The 19,404-nt window shown below is 42.0% G+C and overlaps 3 protein-coding genes across 3 annotated transcripts in view; 2 read left to right on the forward strand and 1 right to left on the reverse strand.

Moving 5' to 3' along the window:
- The window catches only part of frem3 (Fras1 related extracellular matrix 3), a gene marked incomplete at its 5' end in the record, with an annotated part of 30,022 nt that extends 25,685 nt beyond the window's left edge, over positions 1–4,337 (forward strand). The window contains 9 exons of the mRNA XM_079552674.1: positions 629–960; positions 1,100–1,292; positions 1,371–1,475; positions 1,875–2,002; positions 2,077–2,211; positions 2,290–2,416; positions 2,505–2,692; positions 2,777–2,923; positions 3,631–4,337. Coding sequence (XP_079408800.1) covers positions 629–960; positions 1,100–1,292; positions 1,371–1,475; positions 1,875–2,002; positions 2,077–2,211; positions 2,290–2,416; positions 2,505–2,692; positions 2,777–2,923; positions 3,631–4,185 — 1,910 coding nt within the window. The 3' untranslated portion in view covers positions 4,186–4,337. The remainder of the gene's footprint in view (positions 1–628; positions 961–1,099; positions 1,293–1,370; positions 1,476–1,874; positions 2,003–2,076; positions 2,212–2,289; positions 2,417–2,504; positions 2,693–2,776; positions 2,924–3,630) is intronic.
- A 538-nt stretch (positions 4,338–4,875) lies between these two features.
- On the reverse strand, positions 4,876–11,512 carry smarca5 (SNF2 related chromatin remodeling ATPase 5). The gene is made up of 24 exons (XM_079554432.1): positions 11,240–11,512; positions 10,488–10,616; positions 10,222–10,388; positions 10,011–10,111; positions 9,819–9,919; positions 9,553–9,732; positions 9,322–9,477; positions 9,114–9,245; positions 8,937–9,005; positions 8,755–8,864; positions 8,429–8,655; positions 8,157–8,278; positions 7,927–8,079; positions 7,713–7,845; positions 7,308–7,456; positions 7,111–7,233; positions 6,852–6,959; positions 6,650–6,763; positions 6,421–6,543; positions 6,179–6,311; positions 5,980–6,098; positions 5,692–5,904; positions 5,503–5,613; positions 4,876–5,422 (listed from the first exon to the last, which is right to left on the reverse strand). The coding sequence occupies exons 1-24, from the start codon at positions 11,309–11,311 to the stop codon at positions 5,357–5,359; spliced, it is 3,111 nt and encodes a 1,036-aa protein (XP_079410558.1). The 5' UTR covers positions 11,312–11,512; the 3' UTR covers positions 4,876–5,356.
- A 379-nt stretch (positions 11,513–11,891) lies between these two features.
- Positions 11,892–18,462, forward strand: usp38 (ubiquitin specific peptidase 38). Its single transcript, XM_079554437.1, has 11 exons — positions 11,892–12,034; positions 12,744–13,434; positions 13,523–13,658; positions 13,741–13,870; positions 13,957–14,058; positions 14,232–14,390; positions 14,472–14,665; positions 14,770–14,863; positions 14,943–15,049; positions 15,389–16,691; positions 17,830–18,462. Exons 2-11 carry the CDS (start codon positions 12,753–12,755, stop codon positions 17,989–17,991), a joined length of 3,069 nt encoding a protein of 1,022 aa, XP_079410563.1. The 5' UTR covers positions 11,892–12,034; positions 12,744–12,752; the 3' UTR covers positions 17,992–18,462.
- Positions 18,463–19,404: the final 942 nt, after the last annotated feature.

A 19,404-nucleotide genomic window follows, 5' to 3' on the forward strand; every position in this document is an offset into this window, starting at 1 on the left:
ATTTTTTTTATCGTTTCCCCATTTTTTCCTTAATTTTTGCCCAGTTTTATTGCTTATTTTTTCCCAATGTTTTTCCCTATTTTCCAAAATTTCTCCTTATTTTGCCACAATTTCTCCCAATTTCCCCCCAAAATAATTCCCAATTTTTCACACATTTCTTGACATTGGAGCTGAACCCGATATTGTAAATTTAAAGATCTTTCACACATTATTGTAATGGTATCATTACACAGATCAGAGCTCAAATGCCTGTTAAAGTACTCTAGAAATGTGAAAAATACTGTCACTTCCTTAAAAATTCCTTAGCAGAACACCCACTTAGGTCATATATGATGTCTAACACTGGCATTTGTTGAAAGCGTTGCTTTACTTCGGGCCGACAATTGGAGGGTCTGGCCATTGGTCTTTTGACGATGAAGAAAACCAGCCATCCACCAAACAAACCTGCCTACCTCTGATGTTTCATTACCTTTTTCTCTCATTGACCCACATTTTGCCTATAGATACGTCGACGACCCAAATGCCCTTCTAACTACAGCATATTTTTTTCAGTAGTTAAAAATTCCATGGTCATATTAAGTCATTATATAAAATTGCTTAACAAATGCATTGGTTTATTTCTTGCCAGGCATGCTCCCGGTCATCTCCACCAGACCGCTGTCCAACTTCGAGCTGACCCTGAGCCCCGACGGCACTCGTGTGGGGAACCACCGCTGCTCCAACCTGCTGGACTTCAACGAGATCCACACAGGCTACGGCTTCATCACAGACGCCACTAAGAACCCGGAGATCATCGGCGAGACCTCCCCGTACCAGTACAGCTCCGTCATGCGCTCGGCCAACTCCCTGCGCTTCTACAGGAACCTCAACCTGGAGGCCTGTCTGTGGGAGTTCAGCAGCTACTACGACATGTCCGAGCTGCTCAACGACTGTGGGGGCTCCATCGGGACTGATGGACAGGTAGGACTTGTGAGAATGTTAAGGTCCAGAATTTTAATTTAAAAAAATTGATTAAAATTAGCCAAAGATTATGATCTGTTTTCAAATAAAAGAGTTGAAAGTACAGTTCTTTACATAACAATACATCTTTTGTATTCAGGTGCTGAATCTGGTCCAGTCGTACGTGACCCTGCGCGTCCCCTTGTTCGTGTCATATGTCTTCCACTCTCCTGTAGCTGTGGGCGGCTGGCAGCACTTTGACCTACAATCTGAGCTCAAACTCACCTTTGTCTATGACACAGCTATCCTGTGGCAGGACGGCATCGGCAGCCCGCCTGAGGCTGAACTTCAAGGTGTGTATTCAAATAAATGGCATCTTTAAAAAAAAATAAAAAAAAGACAGCTGATCCATTTGCTTTGTGATCCCACAGGTGCTATGTATCCCACCAGCATGAGAATAAATGAGGAGGGTCGTCTGGTGGTCAACTTTAAGACGGAAGCGCGCTACAGAGGGCAGTTTGTCATGACCCATCCAGGTATGGGACTAGTCTACAAATACCGGCTAACCTTATGTTATCCAGTGATGTCATGCCATACAGCAGCAGCCACTGTTGGATTACTGTGTTGGATTATGTGTGGCCCATTTTCTCTTCATCTATTTCTGGTGTCTTCCTGTGTGAAGTGTCAGAGGTCATTTCAGCAAATGTCAAAAACACCCTCTACAGTTCACACTATGGAAACAAGGGCCCTGAACAATGTTGAAGGTGGTCACACATAAATAGGCCTGTGCCACATTTCACATTATTACTGGACGTCGACTGATATGGGACACTAACAAGCAATGAGGTTTTGACTGCCGGTGTTCTGAGGTTTGGTGTTTTAGACAAGATCAATCACAGCTAATCCACCATTTGTTGAAATCTGTTTTATCCCAGGCACCAGTGTGTCCTCTATAGTGATATGTGCCGACCACCCTGGTCTCACCTTCACTCTTGGCTTGGTCCGGACTGAGCCCACCTACAACCAGCCCATGCAGCAGTGGAGCTTTGTCTCGGACTTTGCTGTAAGTTCAAATGCATCTATGGGTTTATCCTTTTCACAACTTAATATGATTTATTATTTATTTGTGGCCCGTAGGTGCGTGATTACTCTGGCACCTACACTGTCAAATTGGTTCCCTGCATTGCCTCACCCAACGGAGAGTTCAGCATCCCTCCTGTGTGTCACCCACGGGAGCCCCTCACTTTTGACATGGACATACGTTTCCAGCAGGTGGCAAATTATCCATGTTTACTTGTTACATCTTTGCTAACTTTAGTGCCGATAATAGAAGTTCAATGTGTTTCGTAGGTCAGTGATCCTGTTGCAGCAGAATTTAGCCTCAACACTCAGATGATGCTACTATCCAAGAAAGAGCTGTGGTTGTCTGATGGGTCAATGGGCTTTGGTGAAGGATCTGATACTGCATTTTCAGAAGGTAGAACAACACCGCCCTCTTGTGGATTGTCACCGAACCTTTGATATTTTTCCCCTTCATTTTTGAAAGTGTCTTTTTTCTCTTTAAGGCTCCACAATCTATGGCCGTGTAATGGTGGACCCAGTGCAGAACTTGGGTGACTCCTTCTCATGCAGCATTGAAAAAGTCTTCCTGTGCACCGGAGCGGATGGCTACGTCCCCAAGTACAACCCCACCAATAAGGAGTATGGATGCCTGGCAGATTCACCATCTCTGCTCTACAGGTTCAAGATTCTGGTAAGAAAGGAAAAAAGCTAATAGTAAATTATAATAAAATAATACAAGACATTTCAGAGTTGTCAAATTAACTTTGTTTCCCAGGACAAAGCTCAGCCTGAGACCCAAGCAACGGCGTTTGGTGATGTTGCATTCAGGGCGACTCTGGCCTATGACACTCCAGGAGCTCTCACTCTGGTCAGACAGCCCGGGACAGATGGATTCGCTCTGTCCTCATCTCCACTGTTCCAGGTAATAGCTTTAGTTCTTAGTAAAGTAGCAGCGGTTGAAGTGCACATTTTTAAAGTGGTTTTGTGTTTTTCACTGTGAAAAAAATTTGAAATGATGTTTTCTAAAGTTCTGTAAACAACACAGGCAAAAGCAACATTTCTAAGATAGTACCACAGCTTAAAAGTGTACATGAATTTAAGGTCTCCTCAAAAGCAGGTAGTGTTGGATTACATGTACTTGAGCAAGTTTTTAAAGTACCTGTACTTGAGTAACATTTTGAAGCAGGGCCACTGACAGAGTTGCTGGGGCCCGGGGCAAGAAGGTTTCACATGGGCCCCCCCAAACTTTCAGTTTGCCTATAAACAAATGACTCATAACAGAAAATGGGCTCCATTGTGGGCCCCCGGAACAACTTAACCTGTTACCTGCCACCTTAGGGTTAATGTTAATTAATTAGATCTTCCAGCATATATGCCACTGTGATACCTCATTTGAAAACCAATTCCTTCTAGTTTCTTAAAATATGTGTGAGATCTGTGTGAGTGAAACACTTTAAACACATTTGCCGTTCCTAACCCTAATCATAACCCTAATACCTGACCCTTACAGGTTAACAAAGGTGTCTATGTAGATTTGACTATGAGCTAGAAATGCAAACAAAAATAAATAAATAGATAAATAGAAAATAAGAACAGGCTTAGTCACTTAAAATGATTTTGTCTCTGTAGGTGGCTGCTGGCAGAGAGTGGTTCATTCACACCATCTACACAGTTCGCTCCAGAGAGAATGCCAACCGTAACATTGGCAAGCGCAGTGTGGAGTACCTCCAGCACAGCATGTCCTCCTTCGAGCAGCCCTTGGTGCGCCACCGCCGCGCTGCCCCTGCCCTCCCTGGCCCACCTGCCGCACAGGACATCGGTGTGGAAAACAACCGGGGTACCAACATCCAACACATCGCGCTGGACCGCTCCGATCGCCTGGTGGTCAGCCAGCGCCAGCCTTGGTCTCCCAGCAGGGAGCGAGATTCTCTCCTAGAGCGCCCCCTGTTGGAGAGCTCTGGTAGGGAGACCACGGACTCCTCCTTGCTGCCCATGTTGGTAGGATTGGCAGGTATGATCCTCCTCATATGCCTCATTGCTATTGTGGTCATTCTGCTGATCAGACGCAAAAAGAAAGAGAAGAAGCAGCCCGCGCCTTATTCAACGTCATCGTCCTCGGCTTACCACGGCTACAGCCAAGGCACAGCGCGCATGTGGAGCAGTGCGGACAGCTCAGAGGTCTAATGCAACAGCCGCTCTATTTGTAAAGACTGGTCTTCTCCAACAAGGTGCCTCCCTGCCTTGCTTTTGTAGCACTGAGTAGAGCAAATTACATCCTGCAGACTGCACAGAATGTAGGCGCTTGTTCATGCCTTAAAGGTAGAAATTAACTATTAGGAGCCACTTGAAATGTACTGTGTCATATTTTGGCTGGTCACCAGATTGTAAAATATGTTGTTTGCAAATGCATGCAAGCCCAACCTAAATTTGATAAGAACTTCTGTACCTCCATTAGAGTTTATTATTTTTAATATTGTATTTTATTGTTTAATTTCTGTGAAGAGTAAAGAACATGAATGTTGTGGTTGAAACTGACTTTGAATGAGACTGTGATGTTTAGTACTAATGTCACTGTGGCGCAAGCCTAGTGTTATGTACATGCCCACTGCTTAGTAATATTACCATTATGGTGCCACCGAAAGGGATTGTAAATTTAATTGTTTTTGAAAATGCAATATTTTTTATTTTTAAGATTTTTTTTCATTCAAACATTGGTGCAATGAGATGCAGAACCATCTGTATATACAGTAGACTACTGGTATTAGTAAACCCTGATGAAACTTGAAACCACTTGTGTCCTCAAATACAGTGCAGTATCACATTGATATTTAATGTTATTCACATGACCGTTTCGTATATATTGTAATGTATTCTGTCGGCTGACTTATCTTTGACAGCTGAAATTCGGATGCTTGTACACTTCCACTGCCAAATATAAATGTTTTTGGAAACACTGAGGCTTTATTTATTCACAACTTTTTTCTTTTTTTAAAAATGGGACGTTTATTTTAATGTTTAACGACGTTTTCTACTTCACATAGAAATATAAATGAAAGAATTCCTTAAAAATAAAATGGTACATATTGTTCAACCAATGGAATGTGGTACAACCAACAGGCATAAATACAGTCGATTAAGTTGACTCACTATTAAAAAAGACTAGCCAATAAAACTAGACCAGCACAGCTGCAGTGTTCAGAAGTGAGAACAAGACGGCCTTGTACAGAAACACTTCTAACCTAGTACGACCACATCAGTCCACGTAGGTTTGACACAGTACATTATCACAGACACTAGGACTAACGGCGCGGGAGCCGCTTGCACATTTATATCAATTCGAAAGTCAACAATAACTTTACAACTTCAGTTTCTTCTTGCGTCCACGACCATCTGGAGTTCCTTCTGACTTTCTCTTCTGAGCCTAAAGAAGAACACGTATTTAAATCATCAAGTACACATTCATTACATTTTACCAGTATTATGAAGTGCTCCACTACTTACAGATGCAGACTTTGGGCCTCTCTTCTTTTTCTCCGCCTTCTCCCGCTCCTCCAGCTCCATGTTCTCCCTCTCTATCAGTGTGATCAGTGTGTTGCAGCGCCTTTGCAGCTCCTATTCAAGAAAACACACAAAACTTAAACACCAAGGCAATATTTCCATTAAAGAACCCGAGAGCTAAGAAATGCGTACCATGGCTGTCCGGGACTTAAGGAACCAGTCAAAGCGAAACTGTGGCGAGTTGCGGATGCACTGGCGCAGTTCATCGTAGACGCTCTCTTTGTCGAAGCCCAGTTTGTGGAGCATACAGATGAGGAAGCGGTCCTCCTCCTCGGTGTAGTTCTTGCCTTTGTTTGTGCCGTAGGAAATGCGAAGCTGGTGGAACGGAGCCTTGTAGCGACCAATCTACAAGAGAGATTACAGGTTACCTTTTTTACTAAAATATTTGCAACAAAAACTAATGAGAATTGTAAAATATACCTTTGAGTCCAACGCTTTCTTGATGCTGATCCTTCTCTGAATTCTGGCCTCTCCTCTTTCAATCTGAGCCATGATTTTTTCAATGTCTTGTAGCTCATTGCAACGCTCCCAGAACACAGCTGAAATACGCATATATATTTAGTACACACCCTCTTCAAATTCCTTTTAATTACATCTTTAAAAAAAAAAAAATATTTACCTGAATATTCCATGACCTCCTCGGGCGTTTTACCCTCGACCTCTCTGGCAATGTTCTCAATGTCATCGCGACCCCATTTCTCGTTGGCTTTGATGAACTGATTAAAGTCCCGTTTGTTCCAAGCAGTAAATCCCTGTGGAAAGAGATGAACTTGTTACATACTTGAACTTAAATACTTATTGACTCGAGGTTAAAACAATGACGTGTGACGACTTGGTGGGAGATTGTTTATCAGAACTTGCCTGTTGCAACAGGTTCTCCTTCTCCTCAAGTTCTTCTTCTGATAGTGCTTCAGCTTCATCGATCTTGGCCTGCTCCTCTTTCTGAATCTGTGCTGAATTTGGCAACTCTGGGTTACGAGGGACCTAGAAGAGAGACAATCACAGTATGAATAATACATATGTTACATACAAACAACATAGTATTATTGAGCACATATAATTCTAAATAATCAAAGGGGGTCCCATCCACCTTGTAGCCAATCGTCTTTCTGTAGAAGAGAATTTCCTTCTCTAGAAGCTCAAAAAGTCGCGGGGGAAAGAACTGAAAGTCCTGCACATTTGGCTGCTTGGGAGGTCGAGGAGCCTAAGAGTACCACATAAATAATGTTACAAATACAGAGAAGTAGACATGAAAGTAGAAATGTCAGAGAAATAGGAGTATAAAGGCTTACCTTTGGGGCTTTAGGTTCACTGACTCTCAGGGCTTCTCTGAAGTAAGCGTCCACGGCATAATTGGCTTTCCTCTCTCTTTTGGGGGGCTCAATCCAGTTGGTAAGGACCTTTATATTACATTGCAAGGGCGCAAGATTAAAAATAAGTCTAAAACTCTACAATATTAATTAATGATATAGCCACACATATGTTCTGATAAAAGTATTACAGTAAAAAGACAAAAGCAAAGCCTAGTAATATAACCATCAGGCAAGTGACCTTTTTCTTTTCTCTGTAGTCCTCTCCCTCAAATGTGTACACGCTGCTGCCCTCGGTGTCCATAGTGAAGTTCCTCAAAGTGCTCTCACCAAGGGAAGACAGCTTCTCAGTCATCTCTTCAGTCTGCAAAGCCGCAGTTGATTGTTATTAAGACATTTCATCAAGTACTATAAAAATGTGATATCATATAGCCATACCTTTTTCGCACCCCTCTCCAGAATGGCATCGATGTCGTCATCCGTGATCTCGCTCTCTTTGGAGGCAAAAACATGCGTGGCACCATGACGGATGATAGACAGCATCTCGTCTTTACCCAGCTTGTTGGCACTCGGGTCTACAAGTCGTCCTGTAAATAAATAATAATAAAAGAGGTTAGATAAGAGATGACAGAAGCAATAGATTTCCAATTGGATACATTTACAACAATAAATATCATATCGTATACTAAAGGTCAGAAGTGTTCCAATTTCTTTCTTATTATATTTTGCTGATAAAAGAAATTCAGTTATGCCAGGTCATGTTTCATAATGGGCCAACAATACAGTATATCTTCAAGTACCTCCGACTTGAAAACAGGAAAGAAAACAGGAAAGAAAGAATACCTTGCTGGATCACAATGGAGTCCAGTCGCAGCTTCATCTCAGCCCTCTCCACGATCCTCTCCTCCACGGTGTTCTCTGTGATGAACCTGAAGACACGCACCTGCTTCGTCTGTCCAATCCTGTGAGCTCGGTCCTGAAAAAGGTCACACGATGAAGTAAATGGTCAGTGAAGCGACGACTTGTTATATGTGACACATGAAGGATTAATGTTTACCATGGCCTGCAGATCGACCTGAGGGTTCCAGTCCGAGTCGTACAGAATGACCACGTCGGCTGTGGCCAGGTTGATGCCCAGGCCTCCAGCTCTGGTGCTCAACATGAACAGAAACTTACTGCTGTTGGGCTCGTTAAAGGCATTAATAGAGATCTGGAACAAAAAGATTCTTTGAAAATGCATCCCTAAAAAAGCCTTTTTTGTTTTCACTTTTATGTCTTTTTCATTACCTGTCTTTCTTCATGTGGAGTTTGACCGTCCAGCCGACAGTAGCCGAAGTTCCTCCACATGCAGTAGTCCTCCAAGATGTCCATCATCCTGGTCATCTGACTGAAGATGAGCACACGGGAACCTGGGGAAACATTAACGTTAATTTTGGCAGAAAATTTTAATTTAGGGGCCATTTCACTGGTTTAACTGAGAACCCTGGAGGTGGTGGCTTCATGGCGCAGAGGGAGGCCTTTCTCAACCTTTTGTTATTTCAACAGTCAGTAAGACCCACCTTGCTCTTGGAGTTTAGGCAGCAGCTTGTCCAGCACCACCATCTTGCCGCTGTTGACCACCAGATGGAGGTCGGTGGTGTAGGGTGGGCCGGGCTCCGCTCCGTCAAACAGGTACGGGTGGTTACAGCACTTCCTCAGCTGCATGAGGATGTTCAGCAGACGCATCTTGTCAGTTTTACCGGCCGAGTTCAAGATGTCAATGTCTTTCATCAGGATCTTTGTGTACCTGAACAGACAGATGGTCAGTTCAGCAGTGCTTAGAAGTCCAGCTTTCAGAAATACTTTGTGTAGGGCTTTCTTTAAAACCATAACGTGAAATGCTTACCATTCTCGCTGCATTTTACTGAGGCCGATATACATCTTAATCTCTTTTTTTGGGAGAAGGCTTTTTTCTACATCAGCTTTGATACGACGCAACAAGAATGGACGCAAAACCTGAAAAACAGAAGCAAAGTAGTAAAACAGAAGTTTGCACTATTCATTTAAACTAAATAACTAAATACATACTGTGTGAAGACGTTCGACCAATTTCTGATCACCCAGGCAGTTATTTGTGTCAAACCAAGAGTCAAAGTCCTGTTGAAAAACACATGAAACAATAAAATAGAGATGACCCACAGAGTAGTAAGATGCACAGCTTATATACCCCTCAACAGGCCTAAGGTATTCAAAAGCATATCTGACCTCAGAGGAATTAAAGACGTCTGGCAGCAGAAAGTTGAGTAGAGCCCACAGCTCGTGCAGGTTGTTTTGCAGTGGTGTTCCAGTCAGCAGCAAACGGTTGGTCGTCTTAAACTCTCGCACAATTTCAGACAACTGCAAGGAAAAGAGCACATCTTAGTTTAGGCCCACAGTACTGCCTTTGTAGAGTTAGTAAAGCTAGAGTTCAAACCTTTGACTTCTCATTCTTGATTCTGTGAGCTTCGTCGATGACAAGATATCTCCAGTTAAACTTCTTGAACACTGCTTTTTCAATGATCAGCATTTCATATGAAGTGACGCACACGTCCCATTCTCCGGGCAGCAGCACATCTCTGATCAGTGCGGTCTATGACAAGACAACATAGCATGACTTACAATGACTAAAATGTTTCATGTTCAGTGATTCTTCCAAAAGCAATACCCTTTGATCCCTGTCTCCAATGAGGCACACGGCGCGTAGGGAGGGCACCCAGCGCTTGAACTCATTCATCCAGTTATAGAGGGTGGATTTGGGCACGAGCACCATGTGTGGGCCAGGGATATTCCTGTAATGCTTCATGTATCCCAATAAGGAAATGGTCTGCAGAGTTTTTCCTAAACCCTAGAAAAGAATATCAAGCAGTTAATACATTTGTTTTGTATTGCTTTACATCATTTGTGAATCTTCAAACAAGTTGAAAGTTTCACCATTTCATCAGCGAGAATGCCATTAATTCCATTTTCATATAAAGAGATGAGCCAGTTCAGACCGCGGACCTGGTAGTCCCTCATTTTTCCTGTCTTGACATCTGGTTGGAACAAAAATCACAAAGATTCATGAAGTTAATTTCACTTAGATGCCAAAAGAAGAGCCCGCGGAACAATCAAGGCGTTGCTTACAAGAAGGGGAATCATCAAAGCGTGTGCAGACATTAGTCGTCTTAGTGCTCTCGTTCAGAAGTTCCTCATCTTCTTCTTGCTCTGTGCGGCGGTGCCGGGCACTGGAAAACACAATATCGGTTAATAAAATGTGTGTGCATTTTCTAATAAAAGGTAATAATAACAATAATAAAATAATCATAATATCTATATGTAGGAACTTTTCACTCACTCTCCAGCAGAGATCAAGTTCTGTTTCTCATCTTTCTTGATGCGGGGACGCCCTGGTTTCATCTTCAGAGGGGATGTGGGGGTCTTTTGAGCTGCTGGTTGAACGAAGTGGGCAAACAGCTCAGTTTGCTTTAACAAGTATTCAAACCTGTTGGTTCGATCCGTTTTCTATGGGACAGAAGAAACAATGTGTTACACAGCTTGTAGAACCAAGGGGCAAAACAAACCAACAAGCAAACAAAAACGTTTTTAGGAGTATGCCCTCACCACTTTCTCCTCGTAGCCCGAAGAGGACTGCTTATCTTTCGCTGAAGGTGATGACGAAGCGGATGCATCAGCTCCATCGGGCCCCGTATCCGAGGAAGATTCTTTCCCCGCATCGGAGTCAGACTTCTCCTGCGAGAACACATACGTTTGTATAAGTCATTCGTGTTGTTCTTCTCTTCTTGTGGGGAGGATCTAGAGTTGACCACAATATTACAGGGGGCTAAATAATGCGCCCGCTCCTGCATGGGATCCTTCAAAACAACTAAGACTGCTGTCCTATGTCCCGCCGCCAAGTCTGAAAACAAAAGGCGCAGATGGGACAGTGCAGAGGAAGCTTCACTTGTTACTGCGTGGCTGGCTATCCAAACGTTGAATGACTACGATAACCTTGCTCCACATTAATCTCCTCAGTGTTGAGTAAAACGCCAAGTCTTTAGTTGTGCGTTGTAGTGAAAGAACAACCGCGTTAAGCTTGTGGGGCTCGTGGTTATACAACAGTTCGGCCTCGCTGCTACTTTGAGTGATGATAACATTAGCTTCGCTCTCTGGTGGATGAGTAGCCACAGCTAAAGCGGCTAAACCAGCACAACACAGCGCCCTGACACTGACAAAAGAGAAGTCTGAACCATCAGAGTTCAAGGGCCGGGTTGACAGAGATAATACAGTTGTAAGTCAAGAGAGGTGGTTAAAACACGGAACCGATGGCCCAAATAAACGCAATGTCCATTGAAATTAAAGCATCTTTATCTTACCTCGGCTCCTCCGGCTTCATCAAGTTCTGTCTGTTCTTCCCGCTGTTCTTCGTTGGTTGGGCTTTCGGACATTATGATAGATTTCCGATAACGTTCCAAGGAAAACAACCTGTAAATAGATGCCTGGCGTTGTAGATTTTAGGGATCGATGAGAATAAAGCGGACTTTTACACGTTAAACGGTCACTATCCAGTTGTTTATAATGAAAGACGTACCGGTTACCCACACCGAGCACGTTCGCGCTAGCAGCAGGTTTTCTTCTCGGGCACCCGCGTTCCGCGAAATCACGTCACCTGGCCTATCGCGAGAAGATGTTACAAGACGCTGACAGATAACTTTATTTATAATTACATTTTTCAGTCACAATGAAATATATGACATCAAACATCATTAAATATCCAGTATTGAAAATACTTCAACTCAAAAATTATATATACGGTTTTTCAAAATAACATAATAATAGACAATGAACACAGCTCAAAACTCACAGCGCGGGTGTTCTAAAGAGAAGCAGTATTTGTTATAGTATTATTATATAGTCATATTTTTCAGAAATGCATTTTTTCTTGTTTGGGAGTGTGTTATTGCAATCAGGCATCTGTAAAGGCCTCCATAGAAAGGTCCTACTACTATCGTGTCTCTGAAAGTGACGTAGGTGTATCGGTTAATCAGCTGTTTTTGGTCCGGAGCAATCAGATAAACCAAAATAAGTCGTGTTTGCCCGTCTCAGGATTTTCAACAGCACACGGCAGAACAGAATACTTTGCGTGGGCACTGTTGACATGCTCGATTTGGGTAAGAAATCGTAGATTGCGGTGTATGTTGCCACCGATCATGACGGTGTTTATGCTAACAGCTAAGTCAGTAGCTCCCTACGTCAATTAGCTATAACATATGCCTTGTGTGCTACTGTTGCTTACCTTCATATCGTTGATTTCATTTTATTATTCAACTAGCTTTGAAATAGTTATAAATTAAATTTTTCATGTGTATGTGTGTTGGTAAATACCGTTGCCATTTGTCATAACGGTACCGCAAACAACATAGCATAGCAGCTAGCTAATAGTCATTGGCTACACCTACAATCTGTTCCACATTCAGTGTACAACATGTTTACTATTACTGAATTCATGCCCTCGCTACGCCAATACTGTGTTTAAGGAAAGATAAAAAGCGTAGCGGCTGCTCATCCATTTTAGAGACTGTCTAAAAAAATAAATAAAAGGAATCCAAATCCGAATAATTTTTATATTAACAGTGAAGGTTCACAAACTAGGAGTTTCTTTTAATGAAATTGTGCAAACATGATTACAGTAAGCGTAAATGTAATAATAAGAAAAATACAATAAGATAAAATCAACTGGTTCACACAAAAAAAACAACAACAACAGCTTGAGTCAGCAGAACTGTGTGGTCCGTCAACAATGTAGTTAATGCACATAGTAATGAAATTACAATAGAATTGATTGATTTTGACTTGATTTTTATTTTCATATCTCTTCAGACTGTCACCATGGACAAGATTTTGGAGGGCCTAGTGAGCTCAAATCACCCAGTTCCTTTGAAGAAGGCCATTGTAAAGAAAGTGATAGAGGCAGCAGAGAAAGATGTAACCAAGGAGCAGTGCCAGGCAATGTTTACTCTCACTACTCATCTTGTTTTACTTGGCGAAGATGCTTTCCAGAAGCAGGTGGGCTTTCAGGTTCTCGAGGCCTATGGTCGCTACCACCGCCCAGAGTTTGAGATTTATTTTAGTAAGGATTTTGTCTTGGGCCTGCTCCAGCAAGGCTACGGTGAGCTGCACCATAAAGACCCAGCCATAATAGACTTCATTCACAGTTGCCTGCGTCTGCTCATTAGCTGCCCCTCTGTGCTGGAGATCTTTAGTGTGATCCAAGTAGAAGTCTTAAGGATGGTTTGTGAGCGTCCGGACCCTGCGCTTTGTGCTCGTATTAGCACTTTGCTGTCTGACTTTGTACAGTGCATCCCAAAGGACAAGACTGGAGTTTTGTTTTGTCAGCAGCTTGTGAGAACCATTAGTTACTTCCAGTGCTTTGCCAGTGAAGAGCAAGAGTTGAGAGAATACGTAAACCAAGTGACCAGGGTGAGCACACTGCTCCAGAACATCTGGAAGGCTGACCCAACCACACTACTGCCTTCACTACAGGAAATGTTTTCTATCATATCATCGACAGGTGAGACTGAAATAATGTTCTTGTACATGTGATCATATACATTTTTTTTTAGCTCTAATTCAATATGATTTCTGTTCTTGTTTGGCAGAGCTGTCGTATGAGCCATCCATTGCGTTGGCCAGTCTGGTCCAGTACATCCCCGTCCAGATGATCACAGTGTTAATCAAGAGCCTAACAACAGACCAGAGTGTTAAAGATGCAACCATGACGAAAGCCCTCTGCAGGTGATCTATCAGATCTCCACTGTTAACATCAATCATTAGAAATCTCCCTGTAAAAACTTAAAATAATGCCTTTTGTGTTTAGGATGATTGACTGGCTTTCCTGGCCCCTTGCCCATCATGTTGATATATGGGTCATTGCACTACTGAAAGGACTGGCTGCAGTTCAAAAGTTCACCATTCTTATTGACGTGACGCTGCTAAAAATTGAGCTGGTCAGTAATGACATGTTAATCATTTAAATCTTTCATAGTAGTTGATGCGACTGTACTGGAGTCTAAATGCTATGTATCTTGTGCAGGTATTCAATCGACTCTGGTTCCCTATTGTGCGACAGGGAGCACTAGCAGTGCTGTCACACATGCTGTTGAGTTTCCAGCACTCTCCTGAAGCATTTCATTTGGTAAGCAAAAAGTCCCTTTCTCTCCACTCCCTACCCATGACCTCCATGGCCACAAAAACTCCACTCCACTTTGTTATCTACAAAGACTTTCTTGATTATCTTAATTGATTAAAAAAAGAAAAAACGTTAGCAATAATATACACATATATATTATTTTTTTGCTTGGAAAAAAGGTTGTTCCCCGTGTGGTTTCATTGGTGCAATCCTTAAAAACTGATGGACATCCTCACAGCAGCACTTTTTTATTGCAATTTGCTGAACTCATCCACTGCATGATGTACCACTACTCTGGATTTCCTGATCTGTATGACCACATTCTAGACTCCATCAAGGTAAAGACAAATTGACACAGAAATCCCTAAATAAATATTGATTTTCGTTTATTTTATAATGCTTTAACAATATTTTGTCAGGATCTTCCAAAACCTGGAGAGGAGAAAATCAAGTTGGTGTTAAATCAAAGTGCCTGGACATCTCAGTCCAACTCATTTGCTCCTGGTTTCCTGAGACCATCTGGGAAATCTGAGACTGGCAAAACAGGTCTGGTCAACCTGGGCAATACCTGCTTTATGAACAGTATCATCCAGACCCTCTTTATGGCCACTGAGTAAGACATATGTTCAAGTTTTTTTTGTTTGGTTGTATTTCTATCATATTTCCTTACCTTGCCTTGTGTGACGTACCTTCCATGCTATTGTTACATTTTTTCAGCTTCAGGAGACATGTATTGTCCTTACATCTGAATGGCTCTAACACACTCATGAAAAAGCTTCAGCTGCTGTTCGCTTTTCTTGCACATACTCAGGTTAGTTAATTGTACATTATCACATTAAGGTAATGTTGATGCATTGTTATGGAATCTTTGTTCCTTATTTTTTCACTAGAGGGCAGCATATGCTCCCAAAAATTTCTTGGAAGCATCTCGGCCTCCATGGTTTAATGCAGGATCCCAGCAGGACTGCTCTGAGTACCTCCGATTCCTTTTGGACCGGTACAGTAATTATTTAAGTGTTTTAACCTCCAGTATTTAGTCGTTACAAATTCTATATTCTCTATACGATTAGTGACTTAAATTAGTTACAAATCTAAATGGTTATCTTAGTAGTATCTTAAACATATTTGGGAAATTAATGAGAACAACATACAATGGGCATATTATTATATTCAAATTGATTAGAGAACCCAGAGCGCCCATAGAAAGTAAATCTGCTTCAGGCTGTGCAGTGCACTCTTAATACTCTGTCATAATCCTTTCATAATAGACTAAATGTATACTGTCTTTTGAAATGAGCATCTGTGCTGATTCAAATTGTCTTCTTCTGATGCCAAGGTTGCATGAAGAGGAGAAAACAATTCAGGCCTTGCAGTCATCTGAACACAAAACGGTGTCGAATGATGATAAGAATGACAATGGGCCACGACTTCTGGCCTCTCCGGCAGAAAATGGAGAGTCTTCATCGACTCCTCCACAATGTGACAGAAGGACTTTGACGGAAAGAATGTTTGGCGGGAAGCTGAAAACCGGTATCCGCTGTATGAACTGCAATAGCATCTCTGAGAAAGGAGAGCCTTTTACAGACTTGTCTTTGGCCTTCTGCCCCCCTGCCTCCTCTGTGGACAGCGGCCATGCTGAGGGGCCCGCTGCAGGGCCAGAACTTCACTGTCAGGGATCTGTCAATGGGGGCAGTGAAAACCCTGAGTCAGGCCCAGTGAAATCACCAGCCAGCAGTGTTTCTATTGTGCCAGTGACCAACGAGCCTCCCCTCTCAGTGCCTGATCTGGTCAACTATTTCTTGGCTCCAGAAATCCTTGATGCGGATAATGCTTACTTTTGCGAGAAGTGCAGCTCCCTCCAGCAAGCGGAGAGGACGTTAAAGATAGTATCAGCACCTGAGTACCTCATTTTGACTCTGCTGAGATTTTCATACGATGCTAAGTGCCATGTCCGGAGAAAAATTTTAGACAATGTCACGATTCCAGCTTTAATGAGGCTTCCTGTACATTCGCGCGTTTCTGTGCCAACTACTTCTACATCTCTGCAAGAGGACTCTCCAGAATGCAGCGAAAACCTGGCGAAGAAGCTCAAACCTTCTCAGAACGACGAAGAGGAGGGGACGGATGGAGCAGCACACGACCGAGTTGAAGCGTCTGTTCAGTCAGTCCCCTATGTTCTCTGCTCTGTTGTGATGCATTCAGGTTTGTCCTCAGAAAGCGGGCACTACTATTCCTACGGGCGCAACCTCTGCGAAGTAGATGGGACGCAGCAACTCGCCAACTGCCTTTCCTTACAAGACGACGCGGGCAGTCCAAGGGCTGATCATGTCCCTTCTTGCTCATCTCTGACAGTTTCCTCAGAAAAAGGTGACGCACCGCCCCCTTGTGGACATGCCGAAAAGGACTGGCTTTTGTTCAACGACAGCCGAGTGACGTTTGCCTCCTTCCAGTCAGTGCAAAACATCACCAATCGCTTCCCCAAAGACACAGCGTATGTGCTTATGTACAGAAAACAAGAAATACCGGGGAAGAACCAAAATGGGACGGCGATGGCAAATGGAATGAGAATGAACGCAGAGCCTCCACTGCACAAAGAGCTTCTGGATGCTATAATCAAAGACAACAAACTCTTCTTGCAGGTAAACACAAATTCTACAGGTTCATCTTTTTAGAGACTTGGAGTGAACTTTTTGCAGTCTATTAATGATAATAAAAAATACACATCATGTCCGTTGTATGGCTTAGTCTTTAGGTGTAGCTTTGAGACACACCTTCCATCAATCCTGACAAGCCACGACCTAAAGAAAAACAAATTATGTCAAACAATCATCGCAACGTTTTACCTTGCCCCTGTTATAATAGGTGTTTCAAACTGCAGTATTTTCACTGATTTCTTCATGATCTGATTAATGGTTGAACACATCACAAAACAAAATGAAAACGTGTTAATAATAGGTGGCCAGCTACTACCTAAGTGCGCTAGCGAATGCGAATGTATGCAACGACTGTAGCGTTGGATCTTCCACATGAAGTGAAATTTGATTATTCCGTAGAGGAGATAAATGCACACAAAAAGCATTTCCTCAGAAGAAGAGGCTACAAAACGTACAAGTTTTGGGGAACTTGTTTGAGTAGACCCTGAATTTTATGTGTTACCTTTTATACTGCGAATGAAAGGAATCACCCCTAGATGGAGCTATAGGAGAAGAATATATAACTGTGAATATTACTGGATTTAGTAATGATCAACCAGAGGTGGAGTAACTAAAATATTTGCTCAAGACCTAATTTTGTCATTTGGCCATGCTTCCTACACACCAAAGAGCACCTTCAATATTGAACCAATTCAGCAAATTTTTATCCTGGGCACTTTGAAGATTGGCTTTTAAGAGTAGTCTCACTTTAAGATGTATATATATTTACAAGTATATACAAGTAAAATATTTTAGTGTTATAGGACAGTTTAAATACTGTAAGTGTATATCAACATGGAGACTTTGTCACTAGGTTTTGCTCAAATCTGAAAAAGAAGATGTGATTTTACAGAAGTAAGAGTACTGCTATTTCAAAATAATGTGACTTGAGTAGAAGTTAAAATTACTGTGGGAACCTTTTATAAGAATCATAAATACTCACATAAATTTCCTCAAGTACATGTCCTTCAGTAAATGTAACTCTGAGATACTCTGCTCTGTAATCAACTTAATTACAAGTTAACAACTTCAGACATTTTAGAATGTGGAATTAAAATTATTATTATTATTTTTTTCATTTTAGGAGCAGGAGCTGAACGCTCGGACCCAAGTTCTACAGGCCTCATCTTCTTGCTCCTCCAGACCCAATGGTTCAGATGACAACAACCCTCCCGGGAGCTGCGGCCCATCTGGTGGAGGGGGAGGAGGAGGTGGCTTCAACACCATCAGTCGGCTGGTGTTTTAAGAGAGGTTTAAGCTGAGGACACCGAACTGCACCATAATCGAATCTCAGAACCCGCACTGGACTATTGTCAACACATGAGATTGCGATCGCTTTGTACCTCAAAAAGTCATTTGGTTTTTTAACTTTTCTGGATTTTATATTTTAGGCATGACGAAAGCATTTGTTGTAGTTTGTGTGCCCAGAAAGGTACCACCACCCATCTTTGTACTGTATTTAAAGTCAAGGTACTCACTGGAATTGTAGACATAGTTCATGTGCATCTCCACCAGGGTTGCCAGATTTCTGCAGCCAAAACCACAGTGGATGTTGTACAGTGTATGCTGTAATTTCTAATTACTATTTTCAGTGCCATTGCACTCCTCTGATGACCTGGACCCACCCCCTACACAGAGAGGGCAGCACTTATGGCTGTGGGATTGCAAACATGTCATTCAAAATAGGGATTTATTATTATTTTTTATTTATTAAGACTTGCAACTACTAATCTCTGCCCTTAGCCACAGATAATAGTTTTTACCTGCAGAAACACAAAAGTCTGGCAACTCTGATCTATCACAAAATAATCCACATGATCTTTTTTATCTAGGACTCGTCTTCAGATTACAACTATTCGCTGCTTAATCGGTGAAATGAAACATATTTGGTTTTAGAATATAAGGTTTATGCTCACTCTTGATAAGTGCAACATCACCTATCTTACTTCTTAATCAATTTATCATGCCTAATTGTCCCTGTTATTGAGATTAACGCTGTTATTTTAGGTCATTTCTCACATCACACGCAATAAATGTACATACTGTTGAAGAATTACAGAGAGTAAGAGTACAAATGTAAACCGTGAAAAATATTACATTTTGAGGTGAACGTCTATGTTGTTGATCTGGGGCAAAAAAAAAAAATCTGTACATTTTAACAGTTGTATAGCGTACAGATACTATAATATTGTATGTCCCTTGTATGTGATCTTTCAGGGAGACTGGGGAGTTGATGATTTGCCTTTGTATGCTTTTTGATATTTAAAGCAGACTTTTGATGAGGTCTAAAGTGTACACCTCAACTGTATTGTGTCCATTCACCTTTTCCAACAGTTAAAAAAAAGAAGAAAAAAAAGCTCATTTCAAACTTGTATCGGCCTACATCATTTTATTGTAGATTTCACTGTCTTGTCCATATGTTTTATATGTTACTATGGCATTTACTGGCCTTTAATACAGATCACCAGATTAGAATCCCAAGACTTGAGCAGTTCATGCCCTAGATTATTGTCTTTATGGCTGTACTCAAGTGTCAAACAAGACAAACATGAAACTCTTTTTTTTTTGCTTTGTCTGCAACTTCCAATGAAGAGAATGAGGAAGTAGGAAACTACATGAAATCACAATTCCGAAAAAGATTAAGCCAAGTTCCTTTGCA

This window comes from Gobius niger (genome assembly GCF_951799975.1).
Source record: "Gobius niger genome assembly, chromosome: 3".
Lineage (NCBI taxonomy): Eukaryota > Metazoa > Chordata > Actinopteri > Gobiiformes > Gobiidae > Gobius > Gobius niger.

What these genes read in the sequence shown, in the direction of transcription:
- smarca5 (XM_079554432.1), bottom strand. Translation starts at nt 11,311, where the DNA reads ATGTCCGAAAGCCCAACCAACGAAGAACAGCGGGAAGAACAGACAGAA. An exon ending in CTTTGATGATTCCCCTTCTT is followed by an intron (nt 9,920 to 10,010) that starts GTAAGCAACGCC and finishes TGTTCCAACCAG; the next exon opens with ATGTCAAGACAGGAAAAATG. An exon ending in TGGAGAGGGGTGCGAAAAAG is followed by an intron (nt 7,234 to 7,307) that starts GTATGGCTATAT and finishes GCGGCTTTGCAG; the next exon opens with ACTGAAGAGATGACTGAGAA.
- usp38 (XM_079554437.1), top strand. Translation starts at nt 12,753, where the DNA reads ATGGACAAGATTTTGGAGGGCCTAGTGAGCTCAAATCACCCAGTTCCT. An exon ending in ACATTCTAGACTCCATCAAG is followed by an intron (nt 14,391 to 14,471) that starts GTAAAGACAAAT and finishes ATATTTTGTCAG; the next exon opens with GATCTTCCAAAACCTGGAGA. An exon ending in ACCCTCTTTATGGCCACTGA is followed by an intron (nt 14,666 to 14,769) that starts GTAAGACATATG and finishes ACATTTTTTCAG; the next exon opens with CTTCAGGAGACATGTATTGT.